This window comes from Physella acuta, unplaced genomic scaffold (assembly GCF_028476545.2).
Source record: "Physella acuta isolate Inbredline_101_S28 unplaced genomic scaffold, ASM2847654v3 ptg000105l, whole genome shotgun sequence".
Lineage (NCBI taxonomy): Eukaryota > Metazoa > Mollusca > Gastropoda > Physidae > Physella > Physella acuta.
In genome coordinates, this window is record NW_026731625.1 from 588,212 (window position 1) to 609,622 (window position 21,411).

At 39.6% G+C, this 21,411-nt stretch overlaps 1 protein-coding gene across 5 annotated transcripts in view; it reads right to left on the reverse strand.

Moving 5' to 3' along the window:
- The window catches only part of LOC131932817 (uncharacterized), an 86,765-nt gene that overhangs the window by 5,958 nt on the left and 59,396 nt on the right, over positions 1-21,411 (reverse strand). For 4 of the 5 annotated variants that reach the window (XM_059289733.1, XM_059289740.1, XM_059289726.1 and 1 more), the window contains 19 exons: positions 21,163-21,250; positions 20,435-20,616; positions 19,841-20,077; positions 18,666-18,759; positions 17,330-17,582; positions 16,186-16,285; positions 15,980-16,053; positions 15,753-15,858; positions 14,582-14,693; positions 14,299-14,438; positions 11,341-11,593; positions 8,349-8,428; positions 8,110-8,173; positions 7,485-7,685; positions 5,981-6,083; positions 5,668-5,800; positions 5,259-5,410; positions 4,812-4,933; positions 633-809 (listed from right to left, as the gene is read on the reverse strand). In XM_059289733.1, coding sequence (XP_059145716.1) covers positions 633-809; positions 4,812-4,933; positions 5,259-5,410; positions 5,668-5,800; positions 5,981-6,083; positions 7,485-7,685; positions 8,110-8,173; positions 8,349-8,428; positions 11,341-11,593; positions 14,299-14,438; positions 14,582-14,693; positions 15,753-15,858; positions 15,980-16,053; positions 16,186-16,285; positions 17,330-17,582; positions 18,666-18,759; positions 19,841-20,077; positions 20,435-20,616; positions 21,163-21,250 — 2,671 coding nt within the window. The other variant, XM_059289749.1, reaches the window with a different exon arrangement.

Sequence of the window (21,411 nt, forward strand, 5' to 3'; positions counted from 1 at the left end):
ATGGCCACATTCTCATGGCCACATTCTCATGGCCACATTCTCATGGCCACATTCTCATGGCCACATTCTCATGGCCGCATTCTCATGGCCGCATTCTCATGGCCGCATTCTCATGGCCACATTCACATGGCCGCATTCTCATGGCCACATTCTCATGGCCACATTCTCATGGCCGCATTCTCATGGCCACATTCTCATGGCCGCATTCTCATGGCCACATTCTCATGGCCGCATTCTCATGGCCACATTCTCATGGCCACATTCTCATGGCCACATTCTCATGGCCACATTCTCATGGCCGCATTCTCATGGCCACATTCTCATGGCCACATTCTCATGGCCACATTCTCATGGCCACATTCTCATGGCCACATTCTCATGGCCGCATTCTCATGGCCACATTCTCATGGCCACATTCTCATGGCCACATTCTCATGGCCACATTCTCATGGCCACATTCTCATGGCCGCATTCTCATGGCCGCATTCTCATGGCCACATTCTCATGGCCACATTCTCATGGCCACATTCTCATGGCCACATTCTCATGGCCACATTCTCATGGCCACATACCTTCATGGCCAAATTCCTTCATGGCCACATTCAAGCCATTGAATAATAGATTTTCCTTACCCGTATGTCATCGATGCAGATTTTGACTGGATCCTCCAGGTTTAAGGCACTCAATGTGTTGTCCAGTGAAAGAATTGCTTCCTTACAGGCCTGCAGGGGTTGGTTGAATAAATTGTCCAGACAAAAATCTGTTGCTTTATCTAAGGTCCAACCACTGGGTGTAGGCCAACCCGATTCCTAGAATAAAAGAAGTAGTTCAAGCTCATGTACAGTAGATAGACTCAGAGGCGTAGCGACCCTTCTCAGCGCCTGGGGACAAACTTTTCGATTTACACCCCCTCCCTCAAGATTTCGATTTGCACCATCCCTCAAACTTTCGATTTGCACCCCCCCCCCTCAAACTTTCGATTTGCACCCCCCTCAATTTATTTTTCCAACCCATTTTGGCGCCCCCTAAGGTTTGCACCCGGGGATATATGTCCCCCCCGCACCCCCTTGCTACGCTACTGGTTAGACTCAAGGTCATGCACAGTAGTTAGGCTCAAGGTCATGCACAAACAGACGAGAATGAGCAGTAGCTAGCTAACATCAGCATGTGCTATAGTAGCCAGTAACCAGTAAACATCAGCATGTGCTATAGTAGCCAGTAGTTAGCTAACATCAGCATGTGCTATAGTAGCCAGTAGCTAGCTAACATCAGCATGTGCTATAGTAGCCAGCTAACATCAGCATGTGCTATAGTAGCCAGTAGCTAGCTAACATCAGCATGTGCTATAGTAGCCAGTAGCTAGCTAACATCAGCATGTGCTATAGTAGCCAGTAAACATCAGCATGTGCTATAGTAGCCAGTAGCTAGCTAACATCAGCATGTGCTATAGTAGCCAGTAGATAGCTAACATCAGCATGTGCTATAGTAGCCAGTAAACATCAGCATGTGCTATAGTAGCCAGTAAACATCAGCATGTGCTATAGTAGCCAGTAGCCAGCTAACATCAGCATGTGCTATAGTAGCCAGTAGCTAGCTAACATCAGCATGTGCTATAGTAGCCAGTAGCTAGCTAACATCAGCATGTGCTATAGTAGCCAGTAGCTAGCTAACATCAGCATGTGCTATAGTAGCCAGTAGCTAGCTAACATCAGCATGTGCTATAGTAGCCAGCTAACATCAGCATGTGCTATAGTAGCCAGTAGATAGCTAACATCAGCATGTGCTATAGTAGCCAGTAGTTAGCTAACATCAGCATGTGCTATAGTAGCCAGTAGCTAGCTAACATCAGCATGTGCTATAGTAGCCAGTAGCTAGCTAACATCAGCATGTGCTATAGTAGCCAGTAGCTAGCTAACATCAGCATGTGCTATAGTAGCCAGTAAACATCAGCATGTGCTATAGTAGCCAGTAAACATCAGCATGTGCTATAGTAGCCAGTAGCTAGCTAACATCAGCATGTGCTATAGTAGCCAGTAGCTAGCTAACATCAGCATGTGCTATAGTAGCCAGTAAACATCAGCATGTGCTATAGTCGCCAGTAAACATCAGCATGTGCTATAATAGCCAGTAGCTAGCTAACATCAGCATGTGCTATAGTAGCCAGTAGCTAGCTAACATCAGCATGTGCTATAGTAGCCAGTAGCTAGCTAACATCAGCATGTGCTATAGTAGCCAGTAGCTAGCTAACATCAGCATGTGCTATAGTAGCCAGTAGCTAGCTAACATCAGCATGTGCTATAGTAGCCAGTAGCTAGCTAACATCAGCATGTGCTATAGTAGCCAGTAGCTAGCTAACATCAGCATGTGCTATAGTAGCCAGTAGCCAGTAAACATCAGCATGTGCTATAGTAGCCAGTAGTTTGCTAACATCAGCATGTGCTATAGTAGCCAGTAGCTAGCTAACATCAGCATGTGCTATAGTAGCCAGTAGTTAGCTAACATCAGCATGTGCTATAGTAGCCAGCTAACATCAGCATGTGCTATAGTAGCCAGCTAACATCAGCATGTGCTATAGTAGCCAGTAGCTAGCTAACATCAGCATGTGCTATAGTAGCCAGTAGTTAGCTAACATCAGCATGTGCTATAGTAGCCAGTAGCCAGTAAACATCAGCATGTGCTATAGTAGCCAGTAGTTAGCTAACATCAGCATGTGCTATAGTAGCCAGTAGCTAGCTAACATCAGCATGTGCTATAGTAGCCAGTAGCTAGCTAACATCAGCATGTGCTATAGTAGCCAGTAGCTAGCTAACATCAGCATGTGCTATAGTAGCCAGTAGCCAGTAAACATCAGCATGTGCTATAGTAGCCAGTAGTTAGCTAACATCAGCATGTGCTATAGTAGCCAGTAAACATCAGCATGTGCTATAGTAGCCAGTAGCTAGCTAACATCAGCATGTGCTATAGTAGCCAGTAAACATCAGCATGTGCTATAGTAGCCAGCTAACATCAGCATGTGCTATAGTAGCCAGTAGCTAGCTAACATCAGCATGTGCTATAGTAGCCAGTAAACATCAGCATGTGCTATAGTAGCCAGTAGCTAGCTAACATCAGCATGTGCTATAGTAGCCAGTAGATAGCTAACATCAGCATGTGCTATAGTAGCCAGTAGTTAGCTAACATCAGCATGTGCTATAGTAGCCAGTAGTTAGCTAACATCAGCATGTGCTATAGTAGCCAGTAGCTAGCTAACATCAGCATGTGCTATAGTAGCCAGTAGCTAGCTAACATCAGCATGTGCTATAGTAGCCAGCTAACATCAGCATGTGCTATAGTAGCCAGTAAACATCAGCATGTGCTATAGTAGCCAGTAGCTAGCTAACATCAGCATCTGCTATAGTAGCCAGTAAACATCAGCATGTGCTATAGTAGCCAGTAAACATCAGCATGTGCTATAGTAGCCAGTAGCCAGCTAACATCAGCATGTGCTATAGTAGCCAGTAGCTAGCTAACATCAGCATGTGCTATAGTAGCCAGTAAACATCAGCATGTGCTATAGTAGCCAGTAGCCAGTAAACATCAGCATGTGCTATAGTAGCCAGTAGTTAGCTAACATCAGCATGTGCTATAGTAGCCAGTAAACATCAGCATGTGCTATAGTAGCCAGTAGCTAGCTAACATCAGCATGTGCTATAATAGCCAGTAGCTAGCTAACATCAGCATGTGCTATAGTAGCCAGTAGCTAGCTAACATCAGCATGTGCTATAGTAGCCAGTAAACATCAGCATGTGCTATAGTAGCCAGTAGCTAGCTAACATCAGCATGTGCTATAGTAGCCAGTAGCTAGCTAACATCAGCATGTGCTATAGTAGCCAGCTAACATCAGCATGTGCTATAGTAGACAGTAGCTAGCTAACATCAGCATGTGCTATAGTAGCCAGTAGCTAGCTAACATCAGCATGTGCTATAGTAGCCAGTAGCTAGCTAACATCAGCATGTGCTATAGTAGCCAGTAAACATCAGCATGTGCTATAGTAGCCAGCTAACATCAGCATGTGCTATAGTAGCCAGTAGCTAGCTAACATCAGCATGTGCTATAGTAGCCAGTAGCTAGCTAACATCAGCATGTGCTATAGTAGCCAGTAAACATCAGCATGTGCTATAGTAGCCAGTAAACATCAGCATGTGCTATAGTAGCCAGTAGCTAGCTAACATCAGCATGTGCTATAGTAGCCAGTAGCTAGCTAACATCAGCATGTGCTATAGTAGCCAGTAGTTAGCTAACATCAGCATGTGCTATAGTAGCCAGTAGTTAGCTAACATCAGCATGTGCTATAGTAGCCAGTAGCTAGCTAACATCAGCATGTGCTATAGTAGCCAGCTAACATCAGCATGTGCTATAGTAGCCAGTAAACATCAGCATGTGCTATAGTAGCCAGTAGCCAGCTAACATCAGCATGTGCTATAGTAGCCAGTAGCTAGCTAACATCAGCATGTGCTATAGTAGCCAGCTAACATCAGCATGTGCTATAGTAGCCAGTAGCCAGTAAACATCAGCATGTGCTATAGTAGCCAGTAGCCAGTAAACATCAGCATGTGCTATAGTAGCCAGTAGTTAGCTAACATCAGCATGTGCTATAGTAGCCAGTAGCTAGCTAACATCAGCATGTGCTATAGTAGCCAGTAGCTAGCTAACATCAGCATGTGCTATAGTAGCCAGTAGCTAGCAAACATTAGCATGTGCTATAGTAGCCAGTAGCCAGCTAACATCAGCATGTGCTATAGTAGCCAGTAGCCTAGAAAGTGCAGCCTACCCTGATTGTTGTGTTGTCTGATGAACTCAGGTCAACTGGTACAGCTCTCTTCTTCCTTCTCTTACCCTCTGAACTTTGAACTTGTTTGGCCAGTTCCAGCAACTTGGGACTTAGATCCTCACCTACACAGACAATCAATTGATCAGTTCATTGGTTCCTGATTGGTTCTCACACTTCTTGTCATACATATTGTACAACTGACCACTAACATCACAAAACATAGAACATACCACTTATAACACCACAAAACATAGAACATACCACTTATAACACCACAAAACATAGAACATACCACTTATAACACCACAAAACATAGAACATACCACTTATAACACCACAAAACATAGAACATACCACTTATAACACCACAAAACATAGAACATACCACTTATAACACCACAAAACATAGAACATACCACTTATAACACCACAAAATGTAGAACATACCACTTATAACACCACAAAATGCTGAAGGTTCTAGAACACCACAACTTGTCACTGTACTGTTTGTGTTCACCCATGCGGAACAATAACTTTGAACTGAACTGTTTGAGATCTTGACTCCAGGAGAGTAAATATTCTCAAGGCTCTCACTGTTCCTGTACACAAGAAATATTGGACAAATGAGACAAAATATTCTCAAGGCTCTCACTGTTCCTGTACACAAGAAATATGGGACAAATGAGATCAATGACCAACTCAAATGAATGACCAAATCAAATGCATGACCCAATCAGATGCATGACCCAATCAGATGCATGACCCAATCAGATGCATGACCAAATCAAATGAATGACCAAATTAAACAAATGACTACTACTTTTCACCCTTTCAGACTGCATTAACAGGTACTTACACCTTCCATAGCTCACTGAAGGAGTCAGGTGTTAAAACGCTGTATTGATTGTCACTCTCAGAGACTTTGTAAATAGTTCCATCAGGTTTCTCCAGGTCATTGTATCTGTCCCCATCAAACACGCCACATAAACCTACACAAAGATTTCCACAGTTAAACACCACTTATACATTCTAGAGCCAATAAACAATGAGTTTAATTGAACAGGATTTAAATATCAATTAATGAAAGCACCACACTTACCTTGTGTAAGTAATTAATGAAAGCACCACACTTACCTTGTGTAAGTAATTAATGAAAGCATCACACTTACCTTGTGTAAGTCCAAAATTCTCAGCAGAAGGAGTAACCCAAACATTCAAGTAGCTTCCCTCAACAGTAACCTTAACTATAACTTTAGTCAGAACCAAATACACCTGGAATATTGGAGGAAATAAACTATAACTTTAGTCAGAACCAAATACACCTGGAATATTGGAGAAGGAGATAAACTATAACTTTAGTCAGAACCAAATACACCTGAATATTGGAGAAGGAGATAAACTATAACTTTAGTCAGTGCCAAATGACTGTCCATACATAGTAGGTCTTGAGGTCAAAGGGATTAATATTTGTTAAAACCTAGGACAGACTGACTAAATATTTGTTAAAACCTAGGTCTGACTAAATATTTGTTAAAACTTAGGTCTGACTAAATATTTGTTAAAACCTAGGTCAGGCTGACTAAATATTTGTTAAAACTTAGGTTTGACTGTCTAAATATTTGTTAAAACCTAGGTCAGGCTGACTAAATATTTGTTAAAACCTAGGTCAGGCTGACTAAATATTTGTTAAAACCTAGGTCTGGCTGACTAAATATTTGTTAAAACATAGGTCTGACTGACTAAATATTTGTTAAAACCTACATAGTAAGTCTGTAGGTCTGACTGTCTAAATATTTGTTAAAACCTACATAGTTAGTCTGTAAGTCTAACTGACTAAATATTTGTTAAAACCTAGGTCAGGCTGACTAAATATTTGTTAAAACCTAGGTCTGACTGTCTAAATATTTGTTAAAACCTACATAGTAAGTCTGTAGGTCTGGCTGACTAAATATTTGTTAAAACCTACATAGTAAGTCTGTAGGTCTGGCTGACTAAATATTTGTTAAAACCTACATAGTAAGTCTGTAGGTCTGGCTGACTAAATATTTGTTAAAACCTACATAGTAAGTCTGTAGGTCTGGCTGTCTAAATATTTGTTAAAACCTACATAGTAAGTCTGTAGGTCTGGCTGACTAAATATTTGTAAAAACCTACATAGTAAGTCTGTAGGTCTGGCTGACTAAATATTTGTTAAAACCTACATAGTAAGTCTGTAGGTCTGGCTGACTAAATATTTGTTAAAACCTACATAGTAAGTCTGTAGGTCTGGCTGTCTAAATATTTGTTAAAACCTACATAGTAAGTCTGTAGGTCTGGCTGACTAAATATTTGTTAAAACCTACATAGTAAGTCTGTAGGTCTGGCTGTCTAAATATTTGTTAAAACTTAGGTCTCACTGTCTAAATATTTGTTAAAACCTACATAGTAAGTCTGTAGGTCTGACTGACTAAATATGTGTTAAAACCTACATAGTAAGTCTGTAGGTCTGGCTGTCTAAATATTTGTTAAAACTTAGGTCTCACTGTCTAAATATTTGTTAAAACCTACATAGTAAGTCTGTAGGTCTGACTGACTAAATATGTGTTAAAACCTACATAGTAAGTCTGTAGGTCTGGCTGTCTAAATATTTGTTAAAACTTAGGTCTCACTGTCTAAATATTTGTTAAAACCTACGTAGTAAGTCTGTAGGTCTGGCTGACTAAATATCCTCATCTGAAGCTGGTCCAAAGTTTGTGCGGTGGAGCCAGGTGTGAAGGAGATGAAGGAATCGTTTTTATTGCAGGTGCTGAGGGTGAGTTTGTTGTAACCTGCGTAGACAGTGACTGCACAGTTGCACGTGCCATAGGCTGCACATTGCTTGAATCTAACTAGCACCTGCACACACAACAAACAACAGAATTGGAAAAATAAAATGTGGAAAAATCAGCATGAGTCAATGCAATAGTAGCCAACAATATAAAAGTTGAGTCAGCATGTAAATGTAACAAAAGTAAGAAGAGTAAAGCCAACAATATAAAAGTTGAGTCAGCGTGTAAATGTAACCAAAGTAAGAAGAGTAAAGCCAACAATATAAAAGTTGAGTCAGCGTGTAAATGTAACCAAAGTAAGAAGAGTAAAGCCAACAATATAAAAGTTGAGTCAGCGTGTAAATGTAACAAAAGTAAGAAGAGTAAAGCCAACAATATAAAAGTTGAGTCAGCGTGTAAATGTAACAAAAGTAAGAAGAGTAAAGCCAACAATATAAAAGTTGAGTCAGCGTGTAAATGTAACTAAAGTAAGAAGAGTAAAGTCCCCTTACAGCAACTGGAAGTTCTGAGTGTCTGTAGAGGATGTAGACTCCAGGTCTGATGGTGTTGTAGGTCCTGGTCAAAACATTGACAGTTGTTTCATTATTAGACATTTTATAACAGTCAAGTATATTGGAATTTATTTGAAGTATCTTTATACTTTAAATTGGAATAAATTGCATTCATTTGTTTTTGAATGAATCTATTTGAGTGCTGAAGTGTTAAAATGTCAAAGAAGAAAAGTTCTCACAGCTGATCAAATGTTGTCAAGTGGGGGTCATTGATGGATGAGCACACAGATTTCTTTTCATCTCTGTCATCAACTTCAATCTGGGGACATATCAGGTCACTAGCTCAGCTCTGTTCATACGTCAGGTGTGTCAATAACTTAGGTGTGTCAATAACTCAGGTGTGTCAATAAGTCAGGTGAGTCAATAAGTCAAGTGGTATAATAAATCAGGTGTCAGGTGAGTCAATAAGTCAGGTGAGTCAATAAGTCAGGTGAGTCGATAAGTCAGGTGTGTCAATAAGTCAGGTGAGTCAATAACTCAGGTGAGTCAATAACTCAGGTGTGTCAATAAGTCAGGTGAGTCAATAACTCAGGTGTGTCAATAAGTCAGGTGTGTCAATAACTCAGGTGTGTCAATAAGTCAGGTGAGTCGATAAGTCAGGTGTGTCAATAAGTCAAGTGGTATAATAAATCAGGTGTCAGGTGAGTCAATAAGTCAGGTGAGTCGATAAGTCAGGTGTGTCAATAAGTCAGGTGAGTCAATAAGTCAAGTGGTATAATAAATCAGGTGTCAGGTGAGTCAATAAGTCAGGTGAGTCAATAACTCAGGTGAGTCAATAAGTCAGGTGTGTCAATAACTCAGGTGTGTCAATAAGTCAGGTGAGTCAATAAGTCAAGTGGTATAATAAATCAGGTGTCAGGTGAGTCAATAACTCAGGTGAGTCAATAAGTCAGGTGAGTCAATAACTCAGGTGTGTCAACAAGTCAAGTGGTATAATAAATCAGGTGTCAGGTGAGTCAATAAGTCAGGTGAGTCGATAAGTCAGGTGTGCCAATAAGTCAGGTGAGTCAATAAGTCAGGTGAGTCAATAAGTCAGGTGAGTCAATAAGTCAAGTGGTATAATAAATCAGGTGTCAGGTGAGTCAATAAGTCAGGTGAGTCGATAAGTCAGGTGTGTCAATAACTCAGGTGAGTCAATAACTCAGGTGTGTCAATAAGTCAGGTGAGTCAATAACTCAGGTGTGTCAATAAGTCAGGTGTGTCAATAACTCAGGTGTGTCAATAAGTCAGGTGAGTCGATAAGTCAGGTGTGTCAATAAGTCAGGTGAGTCAATAAGTCAAGTGGTATAATAAATCAGGTGTCAGGTGAGTCAATAAGTCAGGTGAGTCGATAAGTCAGGTGTGTCAATAAGTCAGGTGAGTCAATAAGTCAAGTGGTATAATAAATCAGGTGTCAGGTGAGTCAATAAGTCAGGTGAGTCAATAACTCAGGTGAGTCAATAAGTCAGGTGTGTCAATAACTCAGGTGTGTCAATAAGTCAGGTGAGTCAATAAGTCAAGTGGTATAATAAATCAGGTGTCAGGTGAGTCAATAACTCAGGTGAGTCAATAAGTCAGGTGAGTCAATAACTCAGGTGTGTCAACAAGTCAAGTGGTATAATAAATCAGGTGTCAGGTGAGTCAATAAGTCAGGTGAGTCGATAAGTCAGGTGTGCCAATAAGTCAGGTGAGTCAATAAGTCAAGTGGTATAATAAATCAGGTGTCAGGTGAGTCAATAACTCAGGTGAGTCAATAACTCAGGTGTGTCAACAAGTCAAGTGGTATAATAAATCAGGTGTCAGGTGAGTCAATAAGTCAGGTGAGTCGATAAGTCAGGTGTGTCAATAAGTCAGGTGAGTCAATAAGTCAAGTGGTATAATAAATCAGGTGTCAGGTGAGTCAATAAGTCAGGTGAGTCAATAACTCAGGTGAGTCAATAAGTCAGGTGTGTCAATAACTCAGGTGTGTCAATAAGTCAGGTGAGTCAATAAGTCAAGTGGTATAATAAATCAGGTGTCAGGTGAGTCAATAACTCAGGTGAGTCAATAAGTCAGGTGAGTCAATAACTCAGGTGTGTCAACAAGTCAAGTGGTATAATAAATCAGGTGTCAGGTGAGTCAATAAGTCAGGTGAGTCGATAAGTCAGGTGTGCCAATAAGTCAGGTGAGTCAATAAGTCAGGTGAGTCAATAAGTCAGGTGAGTCAATAAGTCAAGTGGTATAATAAATCAGGTGTCAGGTGAGTCAATAAGTCAGGTGAGTCGATAAGTCAGGTGTGTCAATAAGTCAGGTGAGTCAATAAGTCAAGTGGTATAATAAATCAGGTGTCAGGTGAGTCAATAAGTCAGGTGATTCAATAAGTCAGGTGTGCCAATAAGTCAGGTGAGTCAATAAGTCAAGTGGTATAATAAATCAGGTGTCAGGTGAGTCAATAAGTCAGGTGAGTCAATAAGTCAGGTGAGTCAATAACTCAGGTGAGTCAATAAGTCAGGTGAGTCAATAAGTCAGGTGTGTCAATAAGTCAAGTGGTATAATAAATCAGGTGTCAGGTGAGTCAATAAGTCAGGTGAGTCAATAACTCAGGTGAGTCAATAAGTCAGGTGTGTCAATAACTCAGGTGTGTCAATAAGTCAGGTGAGTCAATAAGTCAAGTGGTATAATAAATCAGGTGTCAGGTGAGTCAATAACTCAGGTGAGTCAATAAGTCAGGTGAGTCAATAACTCAGGTGTGTCAATAAGTCAAGTGGTATAATAAATCAGGTGTCAGGTGAGTCAATAAGTCAGGTGAGTCAATAAGTCAGGTGTGTCAATAAGTCAGGTGAGTCAATAACTCAGGTGTGTCAACAAGTCAAGTGGTATAATAAATAAGGTGTCAGGTGAGTCAATAAGTCAGGTGAGTCAATAAGTCAGGTGTGTCAATAACTCAGGTGAGTCAATAACTCAGGTGTGTCAATAAGTCAGGTGAGTCAATAAGTCAAGTGGTATAATAAATCAGGTGTCAGGTGAGTCAATAAGTCAGGTGAGTCAATAAGTCAGGTGTATCAATAAGTCAGGTGTGTCAATACGTCAAGTGGTATAATAAATCAGGTGTCAGTGAGTCAATAAGTCAGGTGAGTCAATAAGTCATGTGAATCAATAAGTCAAGTGTCAGATGTGTCAATAAGAGAAGTCAGGTGTCATGTCCACCCTTACCCTAGACATTGGCAGTTGAAATAGTTCAGCTGTCAGGTCCCTCTCATGAACTGTGCCTGTAGTGGTGTTGGCCTCCAGCTGGTATGGGATGACAGTGAAGTTGACCAGGACAGTCTGAACACCGTCCATCCTGTAGTCCTGTGTGGCCCAGATGGTGAAGTTGATCTCAGTGCTGTCATTCTCCAGGCTCTTGATCACCTTATCACAGTACACCTGGGGGATGGGCTGACTCACCTGGGAGCCCTGCAGGCAGCTGTTCATGACAGGGGAGTAGATGACATACAGCTTTATAGATGACATACAGCTTATAGATGACACATATCTTTATAGATGACATACAGCTTTATAGATGACATACAGCTTTATAGATGACACATAGATGACATACAGCTTTATAGATGATATACAGCTTTATAGATGACATACAGCTTATAGATGACACATATCTTTATAGATGACATACAGCTTTATAGATGACATACAGCTTTATAGATGACACATAGATGACATACAGCTTTATAGATGACATACAGCTTTATAGATGACATACAGCTTTATAGATGACATACAGCTTTATAGATGACATACAGCTTTATAGATGACATGCAGCTTTATAGATGACATACAGCTTTATAAATGACATACAGCTCTATAGATGACATACAGCTTATAGATGACAGATAAATGACATAAAGCTTTACAGATGACATACAGCTTTATAGATGACATACAGCTTTATACATGACATACAGCTGTATAGATTACATACAGCTGTATAGATTACATACAGCTTTATAGATGACATACAGCTTTATAGATGACATACAGCTGTATAGATTACATACAGCTTTATAGATGACATACAGCTTTATAAATGACATACAGCTCTATAGATGACATGCAGCTTTATAGATGACATACAGCTTATAGATGACAGATAGATGACATACAGCTTTATAGATGACATACAGCTTTATAGATGAACACATAGATGACATACAAGGTTTGTGTTTGTATTTGTGTTTGTGGCTGGTTTTGCGTTTGGATTTGGTTTGTTTTCGTTTGCTTTTCCGTTTGTGTTTTTTTCTTTGGGTTTGTGTTTGTGTTTGGTTTTGCGTTTGGATTTGGTTTGTTTTCGTTTGCTTTTTCGTTTTTTTTCTTTGTGTTCGTATTGATGTTGTGGTTGTGTTTGGGTTTGTTGTTAGGTTTTTGTTTTCGTTTGTATTTGTAATTGTGTTAGCGTTATGTTTGCGTTTTGTTGTTTTGGTTTTGGTTGGTTGTGGTTTGGGTGGGCAATGCCGGGTTTATGATGATTACTAAACACACAGGTAATGGTCTTTAACAGAAAGGTTTTTCACAGAAGCCAGAGCAGGGCCTGGCCGGGACGGCTAGTAGTTAATTATACAGTAAATAAAATATGGAGTAAAATAAAATACAATCAATTACCATCTACGCACACTAATAAAAAAGTTAAAAAGTACTAGATCTAGAGCTACTGAGTTAATAATAATGATTAGATCTACAATAAGATGAGGTTGTTTGTTGCTGTTAAGGCCTACTACTAGTAAAAACTAGAACAAGTCAGGATTACATGAGCTGGGAAAGGAAACCAAAGAATCCAAAATAGTTTGAGATTGTTGTAGCATCAACTACTCTAGCTTTGAATCTAACCAATGTTGTATCATCAACTACTCTAGTGTTGAATCTAACCAATGTTGTAGCATCAACTACTCTAGTGTTGAATCTAACCAATGTTGTAGCATCAACTACTCTAGCTTTGAATCTAACCAATGTTGTAGCATTAACTACTCTAGTGAGGAATCAACCAATGTTGTAGCATCAACTACTAAAGTCTTGAATCTAACCAATGTTGTAGCATCAACTACTCTAGCTTTGAATCTAACCAATGTTGTAGCATCAACTACTCTAGCTTTGAATTTAACCAATGTTGTAGCATCAACTACTCTAGCTTTGAATCTAACCAATGTTGTATCATCAACTACTCTAGTGTTGAATCAACCAATGTTGTAGCATCAACTAATCTACTGTTGAATCAACCAATGTTGTAGCATCAACTACTACAGTCTTGAATCTAACCAATGTTGTATCATCAACTACTCTAGTGTTGAATCAACCAATGTTGTAGCATCAACTACTCTAGTGTGGAATCTAACCAATGTTGTATCATCAACTACTCTAGCTTTGAATCAATCAATGTTGGAACAGCTTCAGTTGTGGTTTTTATAGTTAAATAGAGGGTGTGGGGTGGTTCACACATTTTAAAAAAGTATGCTGAAATTAAGAAATAGATCTAGTATAGATCTAGATTATGGCTAAAAATTAACTTAGTATAAAAATAAAAAGCTTCTAAACCTAGATAAACTAGATTTTATTCATAATAATATATATTGTGTATATAGGGCCTTAGGTCTCTTTTAAATTTTAAGTATTTATTTTCTGCTTAGCAAAATAGCATCTGTGAGTATGTTCCTCTTTTTTGGTATGACTGTTCCTGCTTTAGGTCACCAGGGCAGAGGCGTAGCGAGGGGGGGGGGGGCGCCGACCTTAGGGGGGGGCGCTAAAATGGGTTGGAAAAACAAATTGAAAGTTTGAGGAGGGGGATGCAAATGAAAAGTTCGAGGGGGTGTGCAAATCGAAAATTTGAGGGGGAGGGGGGTGCAAATCAAAAGTTCGAGGGGGGTGCAAATCGAAAGTGTTTGTCCCCGGGTGCCGGGAAGGGTCGCTACGCCTCTGCGCCAGGGGTAGGTATGTCTGAGGTTTATAGATAACAAAGATGACATACAGGTTTATAGATGACAAAGATGACATGCAGGTTTATAGATAACATCCAGGTTTATAGATGACATCCAGGTTTATAGATGACATCCAGGTTTATAGATGACACACATGACATCCAGGTTTATAGATACCACACCAACCTAATATTGTGGAACTAACCTTGGCAGGGCACTAGCATTGGCAGCTCTGGCCGTCAAGCTAATCCTGAAGTTTCTACTGCCTGCTAGCCACCTCCATCTGACTGTTGCCTTCAGACCAGCCTCAGACACAAACATTGGTCGGCCCTGCTCCCCTGTAGCCTGGAATAAACAGCACACGCTTCAGAGGATCTTATTTTACGATGGGGGGGGGGGGGGGGGTTATTTATAAAATAATTTATAAAATTATAAATTTATAAAATAATCTCACCTGTCAAATAATCTCACCTGTCAAATAATCTCACCTGTAAAACCACCAAGTTTGAGCACTGTGAGGTTGCACCAAGCCAGGTTTCCTTATAAGGACATTGGGCAGGTAGGTTGGAGGTAACACATAGAGCAGCTTTCTGTAAATCTCTGGGATCAAAGGTCAAGTCAACAGTCACAACTAGAGTTTACAACAGATACCACAATATTTTTAATGTTGGCTTTTTATATTTTATGTCTCAATGACTTACTGTAAACCAAATCAACACAATTAACAAATGAAACACATCCTATCCAACTCAGTCTTGCTACCTCTACATAGATTGGCTGGTTGACCTCTGACCTCTAGTATCTGATCTTTGTTTGACCTTGTCTGGTGCTAACATGGAACTACTGAGTGACAAAACTTACTGACAAGATCTAGTCTGGTGCTAACATGGAACAACTGAGTGACAAAACTTACTGACAAGATGTAGTCTGGTGCTAACATGGAGCTACTGAGTGACAAAACTTACTGACAAGATGTAGTCTGGTGCTAACATGGAGCTACTGAGTGACAAAACTTACTGACAAGATGTAGTCTGGTGCTAACATGGAGCTACTGAGTGACAAAACTTACTGACAAGATGTAGTCTGGTGCTAACATGGAGCTACTGAGTGACAAAACTTACTGACAAGATGTTGTCTGGTGCTAACATGGAGCTACTGAGTGACAAAACTTACTGACAAGATGTAGTCTGGTGCTAACATGGAGCTACTGAGTGACAAAACTTACTGACAAGATGTAGTCTGGTGCTAACATGGAGCTACTGAGTGACAAAACTTACTGACAAGATGTAGTCTGGTGCTAACATGGAGCTACTGAGTGACAAAACTTACTGACAAGATGTTGTCTGCCCTATAGAATTGATGCCCACAAAAACTTACTGACAAGATGTTGTCTGCCCTATAGAACTGATGACCACAAAAACTTACTGACAAGATGTTGTCTGCCCTATAGAAGTGTTGCCCACAAAAACTTACTGACAAGATGTAGTCTGCCCTTTGATGCCCACAAAAACTTACTGACAAGATGTAGTCTGCCCTATAGAACTGATGCCCACAAAAACTTACTGACAAGATGTTGTCTGCCCTATAGAAGTGATGCCCACAAAAACTTACTGACAAGATGTTGTCTGCCCTATAGAAGTGATGCCCACAAAAACTTACTGACAAGATGTAGTCTGCCCTATAGAACTGATGCAGTCTTTGATCTTAGTTTCAGCAGCTTCACAAGCTGGTACCTCAGTTGTACATTTTTGTTTGAACACCTTGGCTGCAAACAAAAACTTACTGGTGAGTGGAGTACAGCAGTCAAAAAATGTCTACTGAAGTCATACAGCTACAGCAGTCAAAAAATGTCTGCTGAAGAAATCCAATGTATTTAAAAGTCTTACATTGTTTGATGATGTCATAAGCTGTACTACTGCAATCTGTGTCCAAGCTATCTGTCACAAGGGCTAAGCTTTGCCTGAAGGAGATATTAGAACAATGTTAATGCTCACCTCAACAGAGCTAGAACCTAACCTTAACCAACTTCTACACCAGTGTAACCATGACTGCATCTAATTACAATCCTGTCTTCAGCCAATCAAAGACTCACGTGCAGAAAGATGTCTCCTGGAAATCTTTGTTCAAAAATAGCTGGGTGATGAATGTAGTCAGCTTCCTGATTTGTACGCTGCAGCTGTTTGCTTGTAAGGCTAAAATAATGATTGGAGCTGTTTTCTTGTGGTGAAGATTGGGGTCCCTGACTCAAAGTTGGTGGGGGGGGGGGGGGGGGGGGGGGACATGGGGTCCCTGACTCAAAGTTGGTGGGGGGGGGGCATGGGATCCCTGACTCAAAGTTGGTGGGGGGGGGGGGACATGGGATCCCTGACTTAAAGTTGGGGGGGGGGGACATGGGATCCCTGACTCAAAGTTGGTGGGGGGGGGGACATGAGATCCCTGACTTAAAGTTGGGGGGGGGGGGGACATGGGGTCCCTGACTCAAAGTTGGTGGGGGGAGGGGGCATGGGATCCCTGACTCAAAGTTGGTGGGGGGGGGGGACATGGGATCCCTGACTTAAAGTTGGGGGGGGGGGGACATGGGGTCCCTGACTTAAAGTTGGGGGGGGGGGATGTGAAACATGTGGAGTGGGTTGTCAAGCATGATAATTGAACTATAATATATACAGAAAATGTATTTCATCTTTTCTGATTTCTAGTTAATTTTTTTTTTAATTCTATAAATATTGGTTTTAACGTTTTATTTCTACTTTTTAGTACTAAGGGGTTAAAGAAACATAACAGTCAAAGTCCTAAAAATAATATTATTATCCCTTACTTTATATTAGATTCTTAAAAGCACTAGTAACTAAACACAAAGTAGGCAATAAAAAGTGACAAATTTTGGTCTGTAGTGTTGAAAGGGTTAATCTGCCATTCATGTGTTGGACTGTAGTGTTAAAAGGGTTAATCTGCCATTCATGTGTAGGACTGTAGTGTTGAAAGGATTAATCTGCCATTCATGTGTTGGACTGTAGTGTTGAAAGGGTTAATCTGCCATTCATGTGTTGGACTGTAGTGTTGAAAGGGTTAATCTGCTACTTATGTGTGGGACTGTAGTGTTGAAAGGGTTAATCTGCCACTTATTTGTGGACTGTAGTGTTGAAAGGGTTAATCTGCTACTTATGTGTTGGACTGTAGTGTTGAAAGGGTTAATCTGCCACTCATCAAACATGAATGAAGAAAAGCTTGAGTGTTACCTGAACAGTAGGATGTATTAATGACTTTAAAAAGGTCAACGGTCAGGTTTTTGGCCAGCTCAAGGTATGAAGAATTGTTTGGATTGGAATAGGTGTTGATGACACAGGTGTAGTGTGAGCTGAGGCTGGGGCAGCTCTCACTGGTCCTGCTCTTCATGTAAATGTTTCTTGCCTGCGCCAGCATGTCGTACAGACAGCCACCCAAACTGCCATTGTCACACGTCAGGTCTGTTAGGTACCCCACGGCTTGCAGCTTTGGTAACAAAAGGTGGTTTGATAAAAGGTGGTTTGATAAAAGGTGGTTTGATAAAAGGTGGTTTGATAGAAGGTGGTTTGATGAAAGGTGGTTTGATGAAAGGTGGTTTGATGAAAGGTGGTTTGATAAAAGGTGGTTTGATAAAAGGTGGTTTGATAAAAGGTGGTTTGATAAAAGGTGGTTTGATAAAAGGTGGTTTGATAAAAGGTGGTTTGATAAAAGGTGGTTTGATAAAAGGTGATTTGATAGAAGGTGGTTTGATGAAAGGTGGTTTGATAAAAGGTGGTTTGATAAAAGGTGGTTTGATAAAAGGTGGTTTGATAAAAGGTGGTTTGATAAAAGGTGGTTTGATAAAAGGTGGTTTGATAAAAGGTGGTTTGATAAAAGGTGGTTTGATAAAAGGTGGTTTGATAAAAGATGGTTTGATAAAAGGTGATTTGATAGAAGGTGGTTTGATGAAAGGTGGTTTGATGAAAGGTGGTTTGATGAAAGGTGGTTTGATAAAAGGTGGTTTGATAAAAGGTGGTTTGATAAAAGGTGGTTTGATAAAAGGTGGTTTGATAAAAGGTGGTTTGATAGAAGATGGTTTGATAAAAGGTGGTTTGATAAAAGGTGATTTGATAAAAGGTGGTTTGATAAAAGGTGGTTTGATAAAAGGTGGTTTGATATAAGGTGGTTTGATAAAAGGTGGTTTGATAAAAGGTGGTTTGATAAAAGGTGGTTTGATAAAAGGAATGGGAATTTCAAATAACTTGGTGGCAAACTAAAGGTATTTGATGGTTTTAAGAAAAGGTAAACGATCAATGAGTTAAGTTCTACAACATCATGATAAGTCGTAAAACTGTTTTACAACATCATAAGTTGTAAAACTGTTTAACAACATCATGATAAGTTGTAAAACTGTTTTACAACATCATGATAAGTCGTAAACTGTTTTACAACATCATGATAAGTCGTAAAACTGTTTAACAACATCATGATAAGTCGAAAACTGTTTTACAACATCATGATAAGTCGTAAAACTGTTTTACAACATAATGATAAGTCATAAAACTGTTTTACAAAAGTCTCCTGACTGACCTTCTTGGCCATGATGGACTGGGCTTGCAGCTTCTGAGCCTGTGTGCATGTGGCTGTGTACTTGTCTACACAGGCGTCCGCATCAGCCTTAAGTCTAGAAATACACATGTTTTACGTGGTACACTCTCAGTGAAATACACAGGTTTTACGTGCACAGTTTATACATTGTATGGGTATGTGTACATGTGCGTGAGCAGTTATTTCAGTGTAAAATATAATTTGCAAATTAACATGACTAAGTACGGTACCTTATTATAAACTGCACATACATTATACATAAATACATATATATATATATATACATATACATATATACATATATATATATATATACATTTATATATATATATATATATATATATATATATATATATATATATATATATATATATATATATATATATATATATATATATATATATATCTACTAGTTGCATACTCATGATTAGCCATGGTGAATATTTTTTTAGTGTACTAACATGGGAACAGATCAAAATCAAACACAAACACAAAGGAAAACAAAACGCAAACAAAATAAATCAAACAAATACAAACACAATACACAACGCAAGTGCAAACTCAAACACAACCCAAAATGCAAATGCAAACATAATGATCAACCCAAACACAAATACAAACAGAAAACGTAAACTCAAACACTTTATCAAATTACACTTTCCGGATGTACGTGCCCAGAATGAGCCTTTCCCACATTCTCTATTTTAACCATCCCTTTAAATAACAAATTTTTATTTTTATTTTAAGAGATCATCAAAATCAAAAGTATTCTGATCAACTCCCCAAAGTGTCATGGCACTCGGATGTACAGTGTCCATCCGCATATGTCTTTTATTTTTTATATACTGTATATAGAGAAAAATTGCACCCTCCCTGGGCACCTCCCTTGCCAAATTAAAAAAAAATTTTTTCCAGAAACTTCTCCTGGAGTGTGTTCTCCAAAGTTTCATGGCAATCAGATGAAAGGTGTAGTAATGTATAAAAGACAAAGTTTCATGGCGATCAGATGAAAGGTGTAGTAATGCATAAAAGACAGACAAACAGACAAAGAAACAAACATACATTGCTTTTATATATTTAGATAGATAGATATATAATATATACTTATATGTATATAAAAATGTGTCTATTTAAAGTCTGAATAAAATGTATCTTACTGGCAGACTGTTCTCTCCCTGTTGATCAAGCCTTGTTCTAGAACCACCTCACAGCCAGCTGTTGCTACAGCGCAGGGCTGTTCTGTACTACACATGTCTGCTGTCAGCCATGGACACTGGTCACTAGCCACAGAGCGCAGTTCTTCTAGAGACTCTAGAATGGCTTTGATGCCCTCGTCTTCAGGGTCACACGAGGTCGTATTGGTTGCCACACTGACCATCATGGACTGGATATTCCTGGGGAAAAAATGTCTTGCTTGGATACTTGCAGCTATTATAGAAAACTATTCTAACAAATATCAACATTATAACAAATGTCGACATTATAACAAATGTCGACATTATAACAAATGTCAACATTATAACAAATGTCGACATTATAACAAATGTCAACATTATAAAAAATGTCAACATTATAACAAATGTCAACATTATAACAAATGTCAACATTATAACACATGTCAACATTATAACAAATGTCAACATTATAACAAATGTCAACATTATAACAAATGTCAACATTATAACAAATGTCAACATTATAACAAATGTCAACATTATAACACATGTCAACATTATAACCACCTGACTTACAAGCACTGTTGGCGCCAGATGAGTGAGTCCCCTGTGTGCAGTATCTGGCTACTGAAGTGCAGCAAACTTTTCACTGCGTTGCTGAGCATACACACTCTACTACTCTGTGGGATCTGGGGGCAGATGGGTGGTGGTGGCAGGACAAAATCTTGACATGCAACATCGGCCTTGGAGAAGGATTTCTGTCAGTGACAATAATGAGTTTTGTAAAGTTCATACCTGTTTTTTTATGGATCAAAAAATCAATATTTGAAAAGCAACAAGATTGACCAAGCTCTGTTTTCTGCCCTGAAAATTGATATTTTAATTTAGCAATCCATCCAGCGCTCATAAAGTTATCATGTTCCCCAAGAAATGTAGGGTCATTTTACAACTAAATAGGCCCGCTTTTTTTTGTAACTGAGACAACATTTTACAACTAAATAGGCCCGCTTTTTTTTGTAACTGAGACAACATTAGACACAGGGGACTTTTGTTACTAATGCATTTTATATGAAATATTAATAAAATAACATTTAAAATGTAGAACAAAGAAATTAATTTTAACACTTTAGATTTATAGTGAAATAGAATTAGAATAGAAATCAGAATTAAAGTTGAGGGGGGGGGGGGGGTAGTCCTTGATGACACTGTAGCTGGGGGGGTAGTCCTTGATGACATTGTAGCTGGGGGAGGGGGATAGTCTTTGATGATATTCTGAGGGGGTGGAATAGTCTTTGATGAGGTACCTGGAAAGCTTCTCTGGCTGTCTTGGCTTCATCTTGAGAGCACTTAAACAGGAACGTGTCCAGCTGTTCTTTGGCCTGCAGTCTGCCACTGGGGAGAGAACAAACTAGCTGTCATTGCTGCTAGACACACAGGTAGCCAGTAGGCTACCCACACAGGTAGCCTGTAGGCTACCCACACTACTAGCATGTAAGCTACTCACACAGGTAGCCAGAAGCTACCCACACAGGTAGCCAGCAGGCTACCCACAC